The sequence below is a fragment of the Gracilinanus agilis genome, chromosome 1 (genome assembly GCF_016433145.1).
Source record: "Gracilinanus agilis isolate LMUSP501 chromosome 1, AgileGrace, whole genome shotgun sequence".
NCBI lineage: Eukaryota > Metazoa > Chordata > Mammalia > Didelphimorphia > Didelphidae > Gracilinanus > Gracilinanus agilis.
This window is the reverse complement of record NC_058130.1, coordinates 345,105,308-345,128,825: the sequence shown is the minus strand read 5'-3', so window position 1 is coordinate 345,128,825 and position 23,518 is coordinate 345,105,308. Positions and strand designations below refer to the sequence as shown.

The 23,518-nt window shown below is 35.5% G+C and overlaps 1 protein-coding gene across 1 annotated transcript in view; it reads left to right on the top strand.

Annotated features, from left to right (window-relative positions):
- HOMER1 (homer scaffold protein 1) overlaps positions 1-23,518 on the top strand; it is a 161,643-nt gene that overhangs the window by 63,338 nt on the left and 74,787 nt on the right. The window contains exons 2-4 of the mRNA XM_044680939.1: positions 1,101-1,257; positions 8,503-8,634; positions 15,931-16,023. Coding sequence (XP_044536874.1) covers positions 1,101-1,257; positions 8,503-8,634; positions 15,931-16,023 — 382 coding nt within the window. The remainder of the gene's footprint in view (positions 1-1,100; positions 1,258-8,502; positions 8,635-15,930; positions 16,024-23,518) is intronic.

Below are 23,518 nucleotides of genomic sequence, written 5' to 3'. Positions count from 1 at the left end.
GTCACTTGAACTCTCACAGAGCCTCAGTTTCCTTTTCTGTAAATGACAATGTGGGCTGACATGATTTCTTTCAGCTATGGATACTGTGATTCTAATAAACCATGCATTTGATTAATACCTAATACTTTTTGAGCCTTTTCATGGGCAGAGCTGTGAGTGAAATAAAACACATATCTGGTCACTGAAGGTTAGTTGAAGCACAATCTAAGTGGTATAATTGTTTCAGATTACATCTTGTAAGTTAAAAATCAGAATATGAATGTTTAAAGAAAAAGATGGAACGTGTAAATTCTGTTCCTTTCGATATTATACTTGTATTAGCAATTAACACTTAGGATATTGTTGTTTGTTCATTTTTCAGTCCTGTCTGACTTTATGACCCCATTTGGGGTTTTCTTGGCAAAGATACTTTCTCCAGCACATTTTCCAGTTGAGGAAACTGAAGCAAACAGACTTTAGTGACTTGTCCAGGATCACACAGCGGTATCTGAGGCTTAATAAGTGTTGAGTCTACCTTTGAATTTAGGAAGATAAGTCTTCTAACTCCAGGCCTGGCACTGTATCCACTATACCATCTAGCTACCCTTAGAATGTTAACAGGAAAAAAAAAACACTAGTATTTATACAGTACTTTTTAAGATTTGCAAAACATTTTATGTGTTATCTCATTTGACCCAGACAACAATTATGTGAAGTAGGTGTTACTAATCCCCATTTCACAGATAACGAAACTAAGGCATAAAGAGAGTGTAAATTACTTGGCTTCATGTAACTACTATCTGAGGCAGAATTTGAACTCGTGTCTTCCTGATGCCAAGTCAGTGCTCTAAGCTTGGAGATGAAGAAGGCAGTTATAATAATGTTTGCGTGTATTTAATTATATTTTAAGAACCAATATTTTAAACATCTATAGAACCTTATATTTTAGGTGACTGTACAAATGACCTTATTTTCTCTGAGATTATATTTTATCTGTGTAATATAAAATTGTAGTATATCTCCAAATTAAAAAAGAGTTTTTTTTAAGTTTAGGACATATTATATAGTGGTTCTTTTCACCATCCTTCTAATCAGATTGATTATTCCTTTTTGTCCTTCAGGGAACAACCCATCTTCAGCACTCGTGCTCATGTCTTCCAGATTGACCCAAACACCAAGAAGAACTGGGTTCCCACCAGCAAGCATGCAGTTACAGTGTCCTACTTCTACGACAGCACAAGAAATGTGTATAGAATAATCAGTTTAGATGGCTCAAAGGTTAGTTCTGTTTTTTTTTTCTTTTAAAATTTGCTGTCTTGTTCTTGATGCTATAGCATTAAATTTTTTTAAATATTGAAAAATACTTTTTATTGATCCTTTAGATAATGAAAATGTTTCACCAGGTTCAGCCAGTATATACTATCCTTATAGATAACAGAATGCAGAACATTCAGCAGATTTAGGCTAGTTTACTTCAGTTTACTTCCACTGTTTATGTATGAGCCTATAAGAATCCTGGATGATCAAAGAGCCTATAATTAATACTCTACTTAGCATATCTCGTGTCTGAAACAAAGGTAGAATTTCAGAGTTTTTTGTTTAATTTTGGTCAGCTTTTCTATCATTGAGTGTACTTGGAGGATGGATATAAATGTCAAATTTGCAATATGTCATTATATTAAATTGGTGAGAAGGTGAGTATCTCCCAGGTGTTTCTTCGTTGAAGCCACACCAGGTTATTCCAGCCTACAGTAATGGAGTGGTGTGGCCAAGAGCACTGGGAATTAACAGTAAAAAGAGTGGGGTGGAATACTAACGGTGTGACTTCCTGTGACTCACTAATTATTCTGAATCTTAGTTTCTTAATCTTCTAAAGGAATTGGACTGGATAATTTTCCAAACTCCCTCCCAGTCTAAAATCGTGTGATCTTATCATGTTCTCCTTTCCTTTTCTGACTTTGGAACACTCCTACTTTACATGGGCAACCAGTCATACATTATTCCCTTCTTTCATGATTGTCTTTATTGTTTGATTCTTGTGTGTTCTGTGATTTTTTTCAATTGTGTGCAAATATTTATGACCCCATTTTGGGTTTTCTTGGCAAAGATACTGGAGTGGTTTGCCATTTCCTTCTCCAGCTCATTTCCTAGATGAGGAAACTGAGGCCAACAGGGTTCAATTACTTGCCCAGGGTCACACAGCTAGTTCATATCCAAGGTCAAATTTGAACTCGGGAAGATGAGTCTTCCTGACTTTAGGCCCAACACACTATCCACTGTGCCCCCTAACTGCCTTGTTCTTATATTTTTAAGGGTGGGATCTTTTTAAATCATCAGCATCCTTGACAGTGGCTTGAACATAATTAATGAATATGAGTGTTTATAAAAACACTTGTTGTTTTAACTTTAGTTTTCCTTTATTATTAGAATAGTGTTTGACCACTGGCAGAATTATTTGGAGATGGCTGTTGGTTAGATTCTATCAAGGTTTCCTGAATCACTATCTTTGTTCTTTACTCTGCATACATTCATTTGAGTGGAAAACACACAGACTTAGAATATTCTTCGTTCAAACCCTGAAAAGGAAACAGGTTGATTTTTTTTCCCTAGTACGGCACTTTAGTTATATATTACTTGTTTTTTGAGTAAATCACTGAACCCTCTTTGCCTTTGTTGTCTCATCTATAAAATGAGCTGGAGAGGAAGTGGCAAACCACTCCAGTATCTTTGCCAAGAAAACCCCAAATGGGGTTGCAAAGAGTCAGACACAATTGAAAATGACTGAACACCACCACCCTGGTTTCTCTTTTGTCCTAATGTGTCCTTTGGAGCTTTGACATTCCTAGATGGTGGTTGAAAAGTAGCAAAGAAATCAGTGGGAACAGAAGTCCTAGTACACAAGGAGAAGAAACCACATAGAAGTAGTTTGAATAGGCTTTCATATTAACTAGACTTTCACCTGAAGAGTAAAAGCCCTTCAGTGCCTTATTCCAAGGAGCACCTCACCTACCTAGAAAGCAGTTTTAGTGAATCATTCATCAAATAGACCTTTTTCTTTTTGAGGCCGCATGAAAACAGGGCTGGATACCACTGCCTGAGTTTTTGTCTTTTGACTGTAATTCCAAAGACTATCTTTTCCTGTTTAGAATCATTTAATACAGTGCTTTTTGGTGATAACAGGGAATTTTTGGTATCCTTTTTTTAAAAAATTTCCTTTAGTAATTGATCTGGCTGTTTTGCTCTTGTCTATATTGGTCTTTTGTTAATTTCCCAGATGGATACTGTGAACTAAAGCCCTTTTTAGTTCTAAATCTAGGAACCACTGCAGAGCACTGCAGCAATGGCTGCATTTTAAAAAAATAGACTTTGTAATTTATGTCTTATAAGAATGTTTCAGCTGTCTCTTTCTCTGTTAAGCACCTGATTGAGTGATGAAAATCTCCTCAGAATGCCCATACCTCGAAAACATAATCTGATTCTTTTCACTACAGGCCTTTTATTTCACAGTGAATCTAATCTTTGCTTTAAGGCCTTCTAGTAATGTTGTAAAAACATCAATTTGGTTAAATGCCACAATTGGCGTACTATACTTCTTCCATAATGATATAGCATTTCTAAATTTGTTCCTTAGAGGAAAGAACAGCTGGATGGGAAACTGGGGAAGGTATATGTATATTTTTAAGTTATAAAATATTACTATCTGAAAACACTGAAGAATTCAGTAAAAAGTGTATATTAGCATCACCACTAAACTCAGTCAATGGGTTAGACAGATGCTGGGTTACAAAAAAGTTAAAAATGAAGATTAAATTGAAATGTTTAGATTTAACCAGAAGGAAAGTTTGTGATGCTACATCATAAAATAGCATCAACTCTGTTATAAACACAACAGCTCCTTCCCTGCTTCTTGTTTGAATTGCTGCCTATTATATTCCTACTCTTGAGAATTGATGAGGTTGTCGAAAAAAATGCTTCCTTCTCCCCATCTCCAAAAAAAATGTTTGTAGACTAAGGGACAGTGGCTGGAAATGATGATATTAAAATACAGTGACTTAGGTTGATTAGAGAAAGAGAACTGATGGTAACTCATTTTGAGAGGCAACTGGATTCTAGTGGAAAGGGCTCTGGATTCTGAATTGGAGCACTTGGGTTCAAAGCCTGCCTTTGACCAAAGCCAGCTGAACCTCAGCTTTCTCATTTATAAAATAGTTTCAACTAGATGACCCCCTAAGTCTTTCTCCCATCCTCCCATCCCTAGCTCTAAATCTGTGATTCTTCAAAGAGAAGGCACTGGGAAAATGGGCTATTAGAAGAGTCTGAAAAACAAGGATGAGATTAAAGAGAGATAAAAACAGGCTAGAAGAAGGTAGGATAATTTTGTATAATGCCTTGGAGGCAACCACTATGCCATTAGCAATCTCCTGTGGGCACTGAAGGCCTGAGCTGAGAACTAGTTTTTAAAAAGTATACATGTCAGCTTTTCAGCCTGGTACTTCTCCATTCCATCTCTACTTCTGGAAGGTTAATAAAAACATGTTACTCCCTCCTAGATCTTAGTCCTTCCCTAGGAGAAGAGAATCATGGCATCATAGTCTTGGCCAAGTAGTTTTAAGAGGAATGATGAGACACTTATATCTCCCCCTCTTTCTTTATCATCATTATATTTCATTAAACTCTATGTACATTTGAGAACTTAAATCCTCTTTTTCTCACTTCTGCCCCTTCCCCTGCTATTTCTAAGCTAAGAACAAGCTATTGAACTGGGCCTTTGTCAACCACATTCTTTGTAGAGCAAATAAAAGAAGAAAAACAAACAAACAATTTCAGTTCTTCTGACCTAAAAATTTTTATGTTTGGGAATATTCTTGAAACCTTAAAGTAAGCCAACCCAGTGGAGTGAAATAAATTCCATTCCCTGCACAGAGTGAACTTGATTGCAGTTATCAGATAAAATCATGGCACTATGATCTTGGCCAAGGAATTTTAGGAGAGATGACAAGAGATGCCAGTTTCTATAGAGAAGAGACATGAATGATCTCCATATAATTTATCTTACATTTCCCTTCTTGTGTCATTTTTTCCTCATGTTAAAATGAGCAATAGGGTAACAATAAAAGATACAAAAATATTGAACATTTTTCTTTTTATTATACATGTATGCTCATGGTGTTGTTCAATTTTTAGGTCATTCAAAGGAAGATTTTATGGTACAATAGAAGATAAAAATATGTTAGTTCTGGATATTGGAGACCTGGGATCAAATCTTGCCTTTCACATGTACCTATGTGTTTCCAGTCACTTAATTTTCATGGTCTCAGTTTCTTCAGCTGTAAAAAGAGAAAGTTGACTGCTTTACCTCTGAGGTCCCTTTTTGCTTTAGATCTGTGATCCTTTTGAGTATTTCAGAATAAATAATAGGGACATCAAGGTGGCTCAATAAATAGTGCCAGGACTGAAGTCAAGAGGACCTGGGTTCAAATCTGGCCTTAGACACTGCCTATCTGGGTGACTCTGGGCAGGTTGCTTAACCCCACTTGCCTAGTCCTTACTGTTATTTTTGCCTTGAAACTGGTATGTAGTATTGATTCTAAGACAAAAGGCAAAGGTTTAAAAAGAACAAAACAAAATAACAATTCCAGAGTATGAAGGAAGCATTGAAAAGCTCTCCAGATTTCTTATTCTACCTCCATTTGCTTAAGAACTCGTTCTGCTTCTCTAACCTATTGCTGAGGGTTGTCAACAATTTCCTCCATATAGATACAGTGTACCAGCCTAAATGAACAAACATACACATAAGATGGCTGATTCATAACCTCACTAGGGTTAGAAAGTACAGTAATTAAATGTTTTGGTTGAGAAGACTTTCTCTTTGTTATCACTGGCTAGAACAAACAAAAACCCTATTTATGTCAAAGGGTGTAAGACAAAATAAGTTATAGTACTCCTTTGTTCATTTTGAGCCAATGACTCCATTGTTGAAAGGGAAAACTAGATTAGGAAACTTCTTACCAGAGTGGTTTTACTTCTGATAGTCTCCAGTAATACTGGAGTTAAAGTGATGTATTCAGGGTACTAAGCCAAAAACCAATATGTGTAAAAGGAAGGACTTGAACCTCAGACCTCCAGCTTGAGACTGGATCTCTGTCTACTACATGATAACCTGAAAATAAGATTTTAAAAAACATTCTCCATTGAGGAAAATCTACCTGATATTAATTTTAAGTGCATAGATACTACATCTGTACGTTTCAGAAACCCCAGTGTTCTGCTGTCCCTAGACTACAACAAAATCTGAAATGTTTCTGTCTTTCCCACTGATGTGTTTCGTGTTGTTCGTCTCTTAACTTCATCTGTTACCTGATGATAAATCATCCTTCTAAACATTTATTGGTAAAGCCCTTTGTAGCTCTGGTTAAAATAAGGCTGATACTACTACTTCAAGGAAGTGAAAATATATGTTGTAATCTCAATGAAAAGAGATTTTAGAAATGAGAGCTTAAAATAAAACTCCAGACTATAGAAGGTGAGTATCTACATTAGGTGGGTGACATTACCTGGTATAATAGAACCTTCCTGTGCTGGAGGGGTGGGGAGGTAGTCTGGATCCTTTTCCTTAGTTAGACATGAGACCTTCTTTAAGTCATTTTTGGCTCATCAGTTTTCATCTGTAAAATGAGGCAGGTACACTAGATGGCCTCTAAAGTGCTTTTTATTATTCTGCAAACTAGAAAATAAAGATCTTGCAAACTATATTAAGTTTGGAATAAACCATAATTTTCTTTTTTTTTTAAACCCCTGCCTTCCATCTTAGAATCAATTCTGTGCATTTGTTCTAAGGCAGAAGAGCGGTAAGGGCTAGGCAATGGGAATTAAGTGGCTTGTCCAGGGTCACACAGTTGGGAAGTGTCTGAGGCCGAATTTGAACCAAGGACCTCTCCTGTCTCTGGACTTGGCTCTCAATCCACTGAGCTACCTCACTGCCCCCTAACTATAATTTCTCAATACACTTTGTATTTGAGAAGCACATAATTAAATGTATATGTAATACAGAAAGTGAATAAAATTGAACTTTTAAATGTTTTTATATTTTCAATCTTTATTGAAATCTCCAATCTCTGAATATGTGTGTGCATATATGTGTATATATGTATATTTTTTAATGTTATTTGTAGCTAAAAAATGAGAAGACCATGCTTGGTTATCAAGGATGTTTTATTTGTATCTGATATCAATAAGCATTTATTAATATTGTTTCTGTGTTTTAGGTACCATTTTAAGTGCTGTTATATACTTTATTAGTATCCATATAACTGACAAAGATTTTTACTCTGTAGCAGTGTAGGCAGATGCATGCATAGATATCTACATAGATATATCTTTTGTTTTATGGTGGCACTCTCAAAATTCTTATTTTCTCATAGCCAAATGTAGATTAGCCTTATGTGAGAGGAGTGTTGGGAGACTGTGAACATTTATACCTTGGAAATTGCCAAATACCACAAATCAGGGCTTGACTTATTGTTTTGTTGATGAGAGTAAAAATGTTAATAATGCAGATTAATCTTACATGCAGGCATTTTTTTTTCTCAGAAAGCTGGTTACTAAACCCTTGATTTTCCCTATTATTATAGTTCATTAATTCAAATGATTTTGGTGGATATTAGATAGTTGACTAAAAATAGTTGAATTCTGTATACCCACAGGCATGTCTGAATGTGGTCTCTTACATTGGTGTATGTAGTTAAATTAATCTTGTTTCTTATGAGTTATCACTCAGTTAACATACACTAGACTGATTTTCATAGGAATATGAGTTTTCTGTGAAACTACATGTGCTAAGCAGAAATTATAGAATTCTTTCTTGAAATGTTTTTTTTTAATATTCTGGAAAATGAAGTAAAATTTTATTTTTTCAAGAAATACATAAAAGAAAATACATTAAAAAGGAATGTTTAAAGGTTTCTTTCATTTTTATTCTGGTTCAGTTAGCTCACTTCTTTGGACTATAGTGCTAATGAGCTTGTGGGCTTGAGTCTCCATATGGACCAGTTATCTTCCCAAAGAAATACTCCTACAGACTTTTACCCTTAACCCCAGCAGCTGTCTTAACAAGGCATACGCTTGGATACAGGAGGAATGGACAAAAGTGTGTGCATGGCTTGTTGGAACTAGTCATTGCTGTGGAAACATCTCAAAGTGCATGTTCTACTAATGGTGGGTGAATAGTGTCATTTTGGGTATTTGGGACAAAGAGCACAATATCTGTTTTTGTTCATGACTCTCACCTTTACTTTCTCCTCCTGCTTTTTAAGAAAAAAATTTAATCTCGTTTTAGTTATTTTACTTTGCCAGATCAAACCTTCTGAGGGAAAAGGATGAGGTGAGATATTTAAAATTGTCTTATTTCAGAAATCGCACAGTTGAAATATTGGATGGAAAAAGAAGTAATTAAAATGTCTTGTGCTTGTGTAACCATGATAAAAGTTTAACCTGATATTCAGATGATTTTATTTTCTTTTTCAGGCAATAATTAATAGCACCATCACCCCAAACATGACATTTACTAAAACATCTCAGAAGTTTGGCCAGTGGGCAGACAGCAGGGCAAACACTGTTTATGGTTTGGGATTCTCTTCTGAGCACCATCTTACAAAAGTAAGTTAAATCATTAATCCTAATTGAGAAATATGTTTATTTCAGTCATTAAAAGATTTAAGGAATACATAATATTAAATTTACTGCAAGATACAGAAAACAAAGATAGTGGTTATTTTTGAGGATCATAATTCTCTAGTAGGCATCTAGTAAGTTAAACCAGAGGATTATAAAATCGGTCAACCAACAAGGATTTATCAAGAACCAGGTATTACGTGAGAAATGGAGATACAAAGATAAAAACAAAATAGTCCGTAATGGCCTCCAATTTGCATTCTTACAAGGGGAGCTGGCAGAATGCAAACCCATATTTGTATTTTGGGAAAAGGTAATTTGGGAAGGTCAGGGCCAGAATATGATACTTGAGCTGGGCCTTGACAGAAGCTAGAATTTCCACACAGCACAGGTGAGGAGTGAGTGCATGCTAGGCATGACAGGCAGCCAGTACAAAGGTATGGATATGAGAGATAGAATGTTGCATATGAAAAAAGCAAAGTCAGCCAGTTTAGACCAAGAAGGGTATAGAAGGCAGTTATATTGATCACTCACTTTTCAGTTGTGTTTAACTCTTTCTGATCAAATTTGGGGTTTTCTTGGCAAAGAAACTGGAGTGATTTGCCCTTTCCTTCTCTGGTTCATTTTTACAAATGAGGAGACTAAAACAAACAGAGAGAAGTAACTTGCGCAAGGTCAAGCAGCCAGTTAAGTGTCTGAGGCCAGATTTTAACTCGGGAATATGAGTCTTCCTGACACTTATCTACTACACCACCTAGCTGCCTTATAGAGAGCAATAATGTATATTTAAACTGGAACTTGCTGGTGGAAGGGGGTTATAGATCCTAAATAGAGATGTTTATATTTTATCCTAAAAGTCAGGGTTCCACCAGAGTTTTTCGAGAATAAAGTTATATAGTGTGACTTTTATAATTTGGGAATGTCACTTTGGCAGCTGTATGGAGTGTAGATTGGAAAGGAAAGAGATTTGAATCAGCAAGACCAAAAAGTTATTGCAGTAAGACAATAGGAAAAAACATAGAAGGACTTGAACTAGGGTAGTGGTCACATTCAGGGGGAAGATGATGCATATGAGAGGTATTTTGGAGAGAGAATCAACAAGCCTTGTACATGGTGGAGGGGGAAGAAGAGTGATCAAGAAAGGAAGAACTGAAGATGATTCAGGTTGTGGACCTAGATGACTAGAAGCATAATGATATCTAAAGCTTTTTTTTTTAACCCTTCCCTTCTATCTTTGTACCAATTCTGAGACAGAAGATCAGCAAGGGCTGAGCAATCAGGGTTAAGTGACTTGCTCAGGATCACACATCAAGGATGTATCTGAAGCCAGATTCAAGCATAGATACTATACAACTGTGCTACCTAGCTACCCCCATATACCTTAAACTTTTAAATTTTATTTTAATTAATTTAGTTTTAATAGGGAAATTTGGAAGAGATATGTGTTTTGGGGGAAAGATAAGAGACTCTGTTTTGGCCATTAGTTTGAAATCCTTATGGGACTACCATTGGGAAATAGCTACTGTGCCATTGGTGATATTGGACTGGAGATTAGTAGAAAAGCTCAAGCTGAATCTGGGAGTCACATGCATAAAAAAAAGATTAAACCCAAGGTAGCTGATGAGATCACTGAGAGACTAGAGAGAGAGAAGAAAAGAGAGTCCATGAAACTCTTACAGTATCCCCACAATTAGGGATTGTGACATCCATGGATGATGTCCAAAAAAGAAGGAAGAGATAAGAAAGACAGGTTGGAGGAGAGAAGGAGAGAGCAGTGTCACAAAAACCAGAGAGAAGGCAGAGCACTCAGGCAGAAAAGGGTTTTCCTAAGCATCTCATGCTTTGGAAGTTAAGGAGTGTGAGATGAGGACTATGAAGAAGCCATTGGCTTTGGCAATTATGAGATCATTGATACCTTTAGAGAGAGTAGCTTGTATGGAGTTAGGAGGGTCCTGGGTTCCAATTTGGATTCAGACATTTCCTAGCTGTGTGACTGTAGGCTTTTTTTTTTTTGCCTTTCCTGTTTGCCTATCCCTTACTGCTCTTCTGTTTTAAAATTGATACCAAGACAAAAGATGTATCTAAAAAATAAATATAAATTCACCATTTGCTAGGAAAATGTGCCTGCTTTGAATAGGATGATTTATATCTGATGATCCACTTTGGGGTATAACATGATGATGGCAAACAGATAAAGTTCAGCAATTTTGTTGTTTGATCTATTCTGTGGTTCTCTTTTCTGTTTTCTTCAAGCATCTTCATTTCCCTAGATTTTCATTTTCCCAAGTCTTGCATTTTGAACATGTAGCCTTTCAGATGTTGTTCCAAAACCATCATGGGGAGTAGTGTTTTTATGTTTTGGCCTGAGGGCTGAAGATAATTTCATGGCAAACTTATAAAAGTCAGATGAAGCCAAATGTGTGTTCTTCCTTGGGATGAAATCCATGAATGGTCAGTCTCTTCTTTTCAAACTAATTTGTTCTCCAGCTGGAGATTTCTTCAGCAAAAAGCTCTCTTATAAATCTCAGAGCAGAGCTTTTCAAGCAATGAAGTATATATCTTTAAATCAGTTAGATGAATAATGTGAACCATGAAGATTAATAAAAGATCTCTGAATAAATCAACAGGGAGATTTTTCAGACTTCATTTACCCCTAAAGCTTCACAACAAATATTGTAGGATTTGTTCCAACAAGACATTTGCTATTTATTGTGTAGAAAAAGGTAACTTCTCAGTGATTAATTTGCTAATAGCTAGCATGTAATAATTTTACCTACAACCCAACTGTAGATTATATGGGTCACTTATGGGAAGTAGATAGGAAGGAATTAGAAACCATGTCTTTTTTTAAAAAGAAAGAAAAGGGAAAATCCTAATGATGTCTGGTCCTCACAAGGCCTTAAAATAATTTTTAAAAAATATAGGATACCTGGAAGTTTTTTAGAGTATATAGCTCTTTAAGCATTTGAGTATAGTCTCTCTCTTATAAAGGAACTGTTATGATCCTTTAATTTTGGGCTTTTACCACATTGTCAGTCTGTACCATCTTATCAATGACCAGGATTATGTGACTCAGGTGAACTGGCCCACAAAGGAGGAAATATTACTACCCTATTCTTGCTGGTCCTAAGATGATAAAAAGCAGGGATAAATGGGAACAAGTATATGTGAAAGAGAATGTAGGAATCATTATAGAGGAGAAAATGTGTTTTATGTGCTGTTATAGCCTCAAATCCAACCAAGTCCAAGGAATAATTTTGTAAACCCAAGAAATAATCATCTTTCCCTTATGTGAAGCTGTGTTATGTCCATACTTGTAATACTCTTTATCCGATTTTAGTTTTCACACCTTAAGGTAGTCATTGCAAAGTAGAGAAAGTCTCAAGAACTAAAATGGAAGATACACATACATATAAAGGAAGATTGGGTTATTGTTTTAACTTAGAATTATTTATTTTGAAAGATACAGTCAGAAATGTGGAGCTGGAAAGGACCTTCGAGGTCATTTAGTCTAACTCTTTCATTTTACAAATGAAGAAACTGAGGCCAAGGAAAGTTAAGTGATTTGTACAGGATTATATCAATGATGGACATCGGAGCTAGGATTTGAATCCAGGTTTTCCAGCCATATAGCCAGTTTTCTTTCTACCACGTCATGTATAGCCAAACCAACATTTTCCAGTCAAGTATCTTAACTATGCTTTAAAGTCTTTAGGCTGAAAAATTTTAAATTGCTCATTATCAAAAAAATTAAATAAGCGCCCTTGGAAGAGGAGTTACATTTTGTATTTCAATCCAACTGTCTAAACAGACACTGATTTATTATTGCATACTAATTTCGTTTTGCAGAAGAAGCTTCTGAGAAGAGCTATTAAGTGGATTTCTCAAGGCAATTCATCGTAATTCATTGAAGGCTGGATTAACTGAGAAAGTAGCTCAATTTGCATATATTTCTTTAATTTTTCTCCTTTATTAATCATGAAATTATTTCTTTATACATACTCTTGTCCAGCCAACCTAGCTTGTAGCCATTATTATTCTCCCATGACATTCCATCTGTGGATAGCTAGGTAGTGTAGTGGATAGAATTCTGGGCCTGGAGTCAGTAAAGACTCATTTTCATGAGTTTAAATCTGACATCAGACACTTTACTAACTTTGTGACCCTGGGCAAGTCACCGAACTCTGTTTGCCTCAGTTTTCTCATCTATAAAATGAACTGAAGAAAGAAATGGCAAACCACTCTAATATCTCTGCCAAGAAAATCCCAGATGGAGTCACAAAGAGTTGGATATACCTAAAACATTCTTGGATTATTTCTCTTAAATCTCTCAGAAAGTGCCACATGCTATTGGAGGCCTTTCCTGACTCCTTTATCAAATATCTTGTATATATTTTTATATATACTTATCTTTTCCTGTTGGTCTCCCCTAGTGGAATATATTGTTCTAAGACAGAAGATAAGAATGTAAAAAGGAAAAAAAATGAGAGCTTGAGAACTTTTAAGTGCTAGGCTACTTCTCTCATTTTATAGATTACTTATTCTCAGAGGGGTCAAATGCTCTTTTTTTTTTAAATTAAGCTTTCTAGTTGCTCAAGTGCAGATTAAGAAAGATGATTATTTATTAATAAACATTTATTACGCACCTTTGTTCAAGGCACTATGGAATAGAATTAGAGGCTAAGTTTATTTAGCATTTTCATGTTTACAAAATGCTTGCCTTTCTATCTGATAAAGTAGGTATTACAAATATTACCCTTATTTTTACAGATTAATTGACTGAGGCTAAGAGTTTAAATGAACTGTCCCATAATCAACTAGCTAATCATTGGCAGCATTAGGAAGCCTGAATTCCTGGGTCTTCCCCAAGTCCAGTGTTTGCTATTCTTCTCATTCACCACAATGTCTCTCCTATATTTCAGACCTCACGTGGAGTCTGAAATTTTCATTCTAAGCAGAAATCACAAAATATTTTTTAAAAAAAACTCTTGCTTTCCATTTTAGAATTAATATTAAGTATCAGGTCCAAAGCAGAAGAGTGGTAAGGGCTAGGCAATGGGGCTTAAGTGACTTGCCTAGGGTTACACAGCCAAAAAAGTGTTTAAGGCCAGATTTGAATTCAAGACCTCTTCTTTCGAGGTCAGAATCTCTATCCATTGAACCACCTAGCTGTCCCAACTTTAAGACCTTTTGAAGAGGAATTTAAAAAAAACACCTCAGGTTTATCAACCAAGAACTTTTGTTTTTAGGGTCATTGTTAACTATTGGTCTTGGTCAAGCTTGAGAAATCATACCCTTAGTCATTGAATCAAAGTTTTTGGTTTTTTTGGTAAGTGGGAATATATCTGTTTAAGAAACATGATATATAATCAACTTGTTAGGGCATGTTTTGTGAATTGTGGACTAGAGAGGAATAAAATATAAGCAGCAGCTTTTTATAAACTAATTTTAAGATATCTTTTTCTCACAATCATATCAGAATCAGTATGAACAAAAGAATGTTATTCTCTTCAGGGTAGTTATTCTGAGAGGCTCTATACTTACTCCAGCAATGCTGGCATCATTTTTAAACTCTTGCTTGTGAATAGCCTTTGAATGTCCTCAACACTGGTCAAATTTTGCCCTTTTAGGGCGGATGTGATTTTTTGTTTTATGATAGCAAAATTTTTTTTTAAAACCCTTGCCTTCTGTCTTGGCTCCAAGGCAGAAGAATGGTAAGGGTAGGCAATGGGAGTCAAGTGACTTGCCCAGGGTTACACAGCTGGGAAGTGACTGAGGCCAGATTTGAACCTAGGACCTCCTGTCTCTAGGCCTGGCTCTCAATCCACTGAGCTACCCAGCTGCCCCCCATATAGCAAAATATTTTTAGAGACAAATCTGGTGAATAAGGTAGTTGACCAAATGGGACCCCAAATAAAGTGTATCCTAGAGGAATGAGATTGCCATCAGAGTTCATCTATAATTCACACAAAATTCAGTTCTGAAAGAGTTCCAACATTGTTTTCACTAGGGGCACCATTGAAATAAATGTATAGATTCCCAAGGGACTACTCTGAGGAAATCACAGTCATTTCATAGGGGAATAGATATAGCATCTTGTCTGAACCCTCTCATTTTATAAATGAAGAAAACAGGGTTCTGATCAAGTGCCATGCCCAAAGTCACCCAGGTAATGAGTTGTAGAGTCAGGATATGAACTCAGGTCTTAAATTCAGTGCCCCATTTACTATATTTGGCTACCCTTCCATTTAGATACCCTAAATAAAGATACATATACACATACATATTTTATTTATGTATCTATATCTCCCATTTATTCTGTTTCTTTACACTCCAGGCAGGCAGAACAGCTATAGAGTCCCCTCTTCTCAAAATGGAAAATAGTGTAGAATAGAGAAGGAAGAGTTGGGTCAGGCTTTAAGGTAAAGCCTTTATTTTTGCCTCTATCTCTGCTTCTGATGAGACAGGACTTTCTGATTGTTTGGTTTTTGATAGTTGGGCTTCTTGGCAAATAGAACACACAACAGACGATGGGGGCAACCTAATAGACCATCACCTTCAAAAAGTAAAGAGATGCTATCTGTCGCTAACCATAACTTTTTATAATTTCCTAAATGCTCTCGGTACTTAGCATTCCATTTAATTTATTTTACTTTTGTGAGTGCTGCCAGCTCTGTAGACCCTGTGGAATTCTTCATTTCCTTTCTTGCTGACACTGCAGCAGCTGTTGACTAGAACATTATTCCCAGAGCTAGCTAGTATCCATTGATGATGTTAGAACAGAAATGAAAGTTCTTCAGCGTTACTATAGTATTCATATACCAATGAAAATTGCAAAGTAACAAATATAGAGGGGCTCATTGTATAATACAGTAAAAACTAAAAGCATTCTCCAAATATCAGTTCTCAAAAGTGACTGCTGGGGTAAATCCAATTATCTGGGTGATAAGCAATCAAAATAAAGTCTATTTAAAGTGTATGCTGTCTGGATTAATATATTATGCTTCTCGTTAACTGATTTTCACCCTCAGTATCAGGACATTTTATTAGATTTGCTGATGTTAGATTTTTTGGCAATATGTTAATGTAACTTTCAGAGGTATCATCTAATGCTTTGTTTTATCACCATTTTCATATTAGAGATGCCTAATTGTTGTTTTTTAAACATACTTAAATGATGCATCTTCTCCCAGAGCCCATCCATTTAGAAAATTTTCAAAATACCCTTCATGAAATAGCTTTTTGTTTGATTAATGTATATAGTTTTCTTCATGCCTTCAGTTTGCAGAAAAGTTTCAGGAATTCAAAGAAGCTGCTCGACTAGCAAAGGAGAAATCCCAGGAGAAGATGGAGCTCACAAGTACGCCTTCCCAGGTGGGTATTGGGCTCTTCTTCTCCTCTGTCAGGCCTGGTATGACAGTCAGTTTCTTTTATGTTCAATTTGAATCAGAAAAAATAATGGAGAAAATCAAGGTAATTTTCAAAATGAAAATAGAAAGGCAGCTTTTTAAAAATTTCTGCCTGCTTTGGTGGAGAATTAGAATTGTTCCATGCTCTACTGATTTAAAAGGGTCTGGTTTATTAAAATTAGCTTTTAAATGTCAAACCTCAAGGTTTTAAAAATCTTCAAAGTCCTTTGACATAAAATAAATTAACTAAATTTATGATGGCTGTGTTATTTCTTATAATCTCATTCTGTGGATAGGGAAAACTAAAATCAATCCTGCAAATACTTTCCTCATTCCTGCTTAAAACCCAGAAATCTATAAGGGATAGTATCAGTTTTAATTTTACAAGAGTCTTTGATAAGTAACTTTTTTTCCCCAAATGGCAAGTTGAGTTAGTGCCTGTGAGCCTTCCTTTCATTCTGCTTTTCTTCTGAAAGTCAATCAAAACTCTACATAAAGTTTACTGAAATGAGTCTTTTAAATACCATTTAGCAGGTTTATTAAGTGAATCTCATTTTGAGATTTGTTGAGTATTGAAGGGAACTGTGATCTTGTAAGTGTGGGTCCTCTCTTCTCTGATTGGAACATGACATTTTTACTCTTAGCAAGTAGTCATTGGGGTGCTATGGCCAAAAACATTACCTGGGCACTACCATTCTGGAAATGAGCATCTCTGAAGTAAGACAAGTCCTACACCAAAATGACAAACCCAGCTATTGCCAGGTCCATCTTTCAAGTCTTTGCAGCTAAGTAGGACTTGCTAGAACTGGTTTTCTATTGATATAGTCTTCCAGAACCCAAAGTCATCTCTGTGACACTGTGCAACATCAGAATTCACCATGTGCATTATGATTTGTAGAACCACCCCATGACCTTTTTTTCAGCATTAATTTGCTAAAACATTGCAGTCTGGTAAATAGAATATTTCTCTGCATGTTTTTTTTTCCTAAAATAAACTTAGCAGCTTTGATACATAAAAGAATATAGGATGGTGTTATATAAACAGTATCATGTATTTAAAACTTTTTTTCCAATCAAGCATTTATTTTCTCTCCTTCCCTTATTCCCTTTTTTCCTATCAAGAGGGGGGAAAACACTCCTAATAAGAAATATATGTAGTCAAGCAAAACAAATGTCCTTATTGGTCACGCCCAAAAATATATGTCTCATTGTACACTGAGTCTACTACTTCTCTATTAGGAGGTGGGTAGCATAGATCATTATTAGTCCATCTTCTTGAATTGTGATTGATCATTGCGTTGATCTCAGAGTTCTTAAGTATTTTGAAGTTATTTGTCTTTATAGTATTATTATATAAAGCAATATCACTTACTTAAATGTCTTATCAGAATTTAGAAATTTTCTGTTAATCTTAATGGTTGGAAGTATCTGTAGTCTCTTTCAATGTGAAAAAAAGTATACTATGAAGTAAATTCATTGATTTAGTCAAGTTATCAATTAAAAATGACAGAAACCATACCTATACCCCTCCTATCATCACCTCCTCCCTCCCTACCACACTTATGTTGTCTTTTGTTTAGTGATTCTTTGAGGATATAGAGAGTTAAATTCTTACATTTTTGCAGGTACCTGAAAGAGGGAATCTTTTGAAAGTCATATTTACTCTAGTTGAAATGCGATATTCTTGTACTGATTCAGATTGATCCCTGATCCACAGTCCACTAGCAAAGAGTACCTGTAGTTTCTTGGCATAGCTTGATGATCACTTTTGAGTCATTTTTAATCAAACTTTTCATGGAGAATGTTTTTCTTTCTATCTCCACTGATAGAGTCCTTTGTGTTTTTGTATGTTTTTGTCCCCTTAATCCTGAAAGACTGGTTTAGGTGGACTTATTGAAACCAATCTAATCCTTAGCACAAGTTGGAATTCAACATATAGATGCCTCACTCTTGCAATTTTCATAGCAGTTTCAATAACTGCATGATCCAAGTGTCTCTAATGTTCCAGAATTACATTTTCTATAGTACTTATTTAGCCATAAAGTCTCCCTAATCATTACTTTATTTTCAGGTCCCTATTCAAATATACTTAGACTTAAGTAGTTGCAGAAATTTCTTTAAAACTGTTATTTGCCTCACAGGCATGTTTCCTATGTCTTTCAAGAAATTATACAAGTCAATGTTAATTTTGCTTTCCTCTTTTCAAACTGTTTCTCATTAAAAACTTTTATAAATTTTCACATGAAAATGTACATCAGAGATTAAATATGCTATCCCTAGTCACCACTTTTATTTTTATTTTTGCTTTTATTTATTTATTTTGTGTAAAAAAGAACCAAGAAAATGGCCATTTTGAGAATTGTGATCTCAATATGCTCATCTTTCACCTCGGCTACCAAACTATAGGATTTCAATTTAATCTCTGTTTCTAAAGGGCTTTCTGGCCACCCAGGCCCTAAGCCCAGTAAACACATGATTTGGCAGCATATTATATTCAAAGGAATATACACCACACCCAACTTGAAGGTAATATCTGACTCTGAAGGTTCAACCAAACCCAAGAGTTAATCTGTATTTTACTGGATTTAAGAAACACTAAGAATTCCAGAGATGCCTTGACTTTTAAATAGTCCTTAAAAAGTCCCACCTTTTGATGGTGGGAGTAAGTATTGAAAGGGACCTGATACTTATGGCAAATGTAATGCTTTCCTAGTCAGATTCCTTTTATTAAAAAATTAAATTTAAGTAACTTTTGTCTTGTATCACATTTCTAAATAATTCTCTTTGGAGGTAGGGAGTCTTATTTAGAGGAAGAATGCTCCAGTAAAAATATAGTTCCTCAAGTATTTAAGTCTCTGTTGTATAAAAGGCATTGTGGTAGATGCTGGGAAATAGGAGAACAAAAATATAAACAAACTCTGCCCTCCAGAAGTTTACTGAGAAATGCATACCTAGGAAAAAGAAAATGTATTCTGTTAAGAGAAAAAGCACCTATAGCCCAGAGATCTCTGGGGCTTGAACTGAGCTTTGAAAGACACCAAAGAATGAGTGAAAAGAATGCATTTTGAGATTGGGGGAACCAGGAAATGCAATACTAAGTCTAGGGAATGGGCAGAGTATATGGAACAGAGAATATATGTGAAACTGAATAATATGAAATAAGTCTGACAAAATCAATGGGAGCCAGAGGCTTTAGGAATCAGGAGAGTCAATTCAACAAATACTCATTACCATCTACATTATACAAGGAATTTTTCAAGGTATTGAGGATACAAATTCAGATACAAAACATTTCTACCTCCAAGGAACTTACATTCTATTGTTGTGAGGAAGATTAGTTAGTTAATTAAGTATTAAGGTTGACCTAGCAGGAAGCCTGGTGCATTCTAAGATGGAATGAAGGAGCAGGAAGTGTGTGTGCCCTGAGAAAGGACTCCATTAGTGGTGGGCAAACTGTTGCCAGCCCAGGGAGATCTCAGACCCTGCTTCCTGATTTCCTTGGGATCCTGAGTGGAGGTGGATTTCCAGCAAGAGGAGAAGACCTACAGAGCATTTTCTACACTATTCAGTAGTTCTAGTCCAGGCTCTGTCACTAACTAACTGTGATCTTGTACAAGTCGTTTCTCTTAATAACAAATTTACTGGGAAGCCATCTAGTCCAGCTCCTTCATTTAATAAGTGAGGAAGCTGAAACATAAAGAGTTTAAATAGTTTGTCCAGAAGTCATACAGGTAGCCAAGTAGAAGAGCAGGGGGTTCAAACCCAGGTTGTTTAAGCCTGGATCCAGTGCTCTTTCTTTCTATGGTACCCCCAAATGCTCTTCCCATAGCACCCTCCAGGCTCTCTGTGACTATTATCTTTCCTGTAAAATGAGGTAATTGGACTAGATAATTTCTAAGGTCTTTTCCAGGATTAAGTTGAATCACGTGTTATTATTTAATTTTTTTCCACCTTCATTAATATATAATAATCCTTATTTTGATAACATTTCATTGGGGGGTGAGTTTACCCTCCATTAACTAAATCACAGCCCCCCCTAGGTTTTCAGCCATCAATTTCATTTTTCTAATACATGTGATATAAGTAATCTTTTACATTGGTTTTGGATTGGTGCTATCTTTTAAATCTTTTTCATTAGATGTCAGCAGCCTTGATCTTGTTTTCTAATCATGTTTAAAGGAGACAGGTTGTGGATATTGGTTTTAGGGGATCCTAGCATCATTATAAATTGGACATTCTCCTTCACCTTTCTATATCTTTCTTCATTTATAAATATGAATAGCCTTAACTAAAAGTTTAAGTTCTCTTTCAGGTCTAAAATTATTTTCTTTCTTTTTTTTTTAAGCTAAGAATTATTTTAGTTTCTATAAATTTATGGACTAGTTTTCCTCTGAAGCTGGGTGTACTTTATTCAAGTATTACCTTGCGGTATTGTATTAGTTGGCCCCAAAAGGCTTTTATTTTTTGTACTCTGTTTTGCTTATCTATGAACAGAGAAGAGGTGAAAAAAGCAGAAGGGGAACCCATCAGGGTGGGACTACTTCCTTCGAACAATCAGGGCATATTTTATTGAAGAAAGGCTACGTGGTAAGGTTTCAAGTAGAGATATCAACTTATAGGCATGAAATTAGATTTAATGAATGTCTAAAATTGTTTTTGGGAAAAAATGATTGCAAGCAGTTAGGGCCTTGGTTTTGTCTAACCTTCAAAAGCCATTGTTTCTAACAATGCAAGTCTCACTAAAATCATTATAGAAAGACTTCATTCCCATTTCTGCTGCTATCATCTTATATTAGACCACAGCCTACCTCAATTTTTACTGGCCAAAGATATATAGACTCGATTTGTGGGAAGATATCCCATATGTCTGTAATACTTGCCTCAGAGAGTTAATTCCAAAATCTCTACCCCTACCCACATCTGCTATAATTGGCCTATGTTATTTCCCACTCAATCCATGTTCTTCTCATTTTGAATGAAATAAATATTTTCCTATTTTGAAACTAGTGATAGAATTCTAGAAATGAGTTTGTTTGTAGAGAAAAAAGATATTGTACTATTGATAGTTCCCTCTTCAGAGTCAGGCAGCATTTGGTGGCCTTAACTGATCCTCCCAAAATGATAAATTGTTCAAATTCCTGTAACTTAAATATTTATTTTCATATTATTTATAATTTTTATGCTGATACTTGAGGCCCATAATAATAATAACAGCTCCCATTTACATAGTATTTTAAAGTGTGCAAAGCATTTTACACATATTATATTTACATGTTATTTCATCCTCCAACAGAAGGTAGATGTTATTATCTCCACTTTACAGTTGAGGAAAGACAACTTAGGCAGACAGCAGTTAAATGATATGGCTGAGGTCAAGTAGCTAGTAAGTGTCAGAGACTGGATATGAACTCGGGTCTTCTTGACTCCAAATTCAACACTATTATCTACTGAGCCATCTAGCTGCCCTGTGAATAAAAGCATGAAAATGTGGGGAATTTTATTTCCTATTTCCCACCATCCCTACCTTTAGTAGAAGGTTGTTCTCAGATACAAGGTTTTTCAGTCCTATGAGCTTTCTCCATGGGGAGTTAGACCACCCTAGACAAGATGGTTTTAGCATAGCTGTAGTCTTGGGAATATGATTTCCTATCTTGGCTATCCTTCCTCTTTCCCTGTCTCGTTCCTTTCAAGTCTTCAAAATTGGGATATTAAAATGACACTACCCAAGTGTGCGCTTTTTTTCTCCATTTCACCAGCAGTATAGGCCAACATATGTCTAGCATCTCTCCATTTGTCATACAAATAATAGACATTTCTAGCCATCACCACTTTGTACAGGACTAGAAAAAAGAAAGGAACACTTGAATGTTTGAGTACAGCTTTGTGAATCTCTGCCACATCCTGTTTCCTTTATAATTATGTGGTCACATCTGTTGCCTTTGGCTTTCTGATGATCTGTGCCCCCAAACTTGTGAATATAACCAGATTTTTGCCAAGACTAGATGTTTGCAACATGTTTTCTGTATTTTGGCTAGCCCTTCTTTCCTGATTATGGAATTAGGAAAAAAAAGTCTTTCTAGAAGTAGTCAGATGTATCCTTTAAAACAAGTCATATTTCAGTTTCTGTGATCTCACTTTTAACTTTGAGAGAATTCCTCCTCTCCCATGGGGGGAAGGGGTGGGGGAGAGGGCAGTTGAGTGGAGAAATGCAATTTGTGCTGCTTTCATTAGCTCTTATATTAAATCTCTTTGTAGCCACACTTTCTAAAGTGTTTTTTTAATCCCTAATTGTTTTATGCATCTAAATAAGCTTAAGAAATCCTAATTATAAAATAAATGTTTTTGCACATAGGGACCTTGCATTCTAAAAGAGATACACACTTTAAAACCACACATTTTTGTTACATTTCATTTAACATTTATAGCTGTGACAATATGATTAGCTGTGTGCTTTGGGAGCTAGACTGGATCCCCCAAGAAGTGACACAAATTTAAGATATAACTGAAGCAGACTATATAAATATTGCATGGTTTAAAAATTTTTTTTATTCTGAACCTGGAAAAAAAACAAACAACCATGCCAACATGAACATCTCCATATACAAAAAGGAAAAGGAAAACAAAATAGTAGAGGAAACTATAAATCTTATTTTTGTTTGCATTTGTTTTCAGATATATAGTAAATTTAACAGTTTCAGAACTTTCTTGCTTATCTATATCTCCCTTTGAACTTCCTTCAGTTTATATAATGCATTTTTTAAAAAAAGCTACAGTGATGCTTTTCTTCCGGGGGGAAGAGGGGAGAGAGTTGGGGAGAGATGGCACTATCACTACCCTTTTTTCCCTTCTAATTCTCCCCTCAATTAAAAAAGCCCCCTCTTGCATTAAATAAGCCTAATTAAATCAAGCATATTTATTTCTTCATTAGCACTGTCTAAAAGAGTGCCTCACTGATAGTTTCCAAAGTTTTGCCATAGCAGGTGAAATACTGTGCCTCCAGGGGATTCTTGGGGTTTTTATTGAAATAAATGCACCAACATTGCTGTGTCAGCTTACTATCAATGTTGAAAAATTACTGGTCATAGTTGTCATTCATAATCCATAATTAATAGACTTGAATTAAATGGATAGATCTGATCCATTTATAAAGCTGTGCACGTTTTTCTAAAGCAGGAACATCCATTTGTAATTTGGGTTTTTGTAATGTTAAAAGCAGTGCAGCTTCTCACTTATCATTGAGAACACATATTCATGTGGCCATGCTAAGAATATGTTAATAATCATTTGGTAAAGTAAATTTGCATTCTGCTTTTTGCCCCTAGTGAGAGTTTAGCATCTTGATTTTATGTTGTTCAATTAAACTACAATTCCACATATTATTTTGGATAATATTAATTGATTAACAATAAAGATTTTTAAAGCTCATGCCTTTAAAAAAAAGTTGAAATAAAAGAATGTCT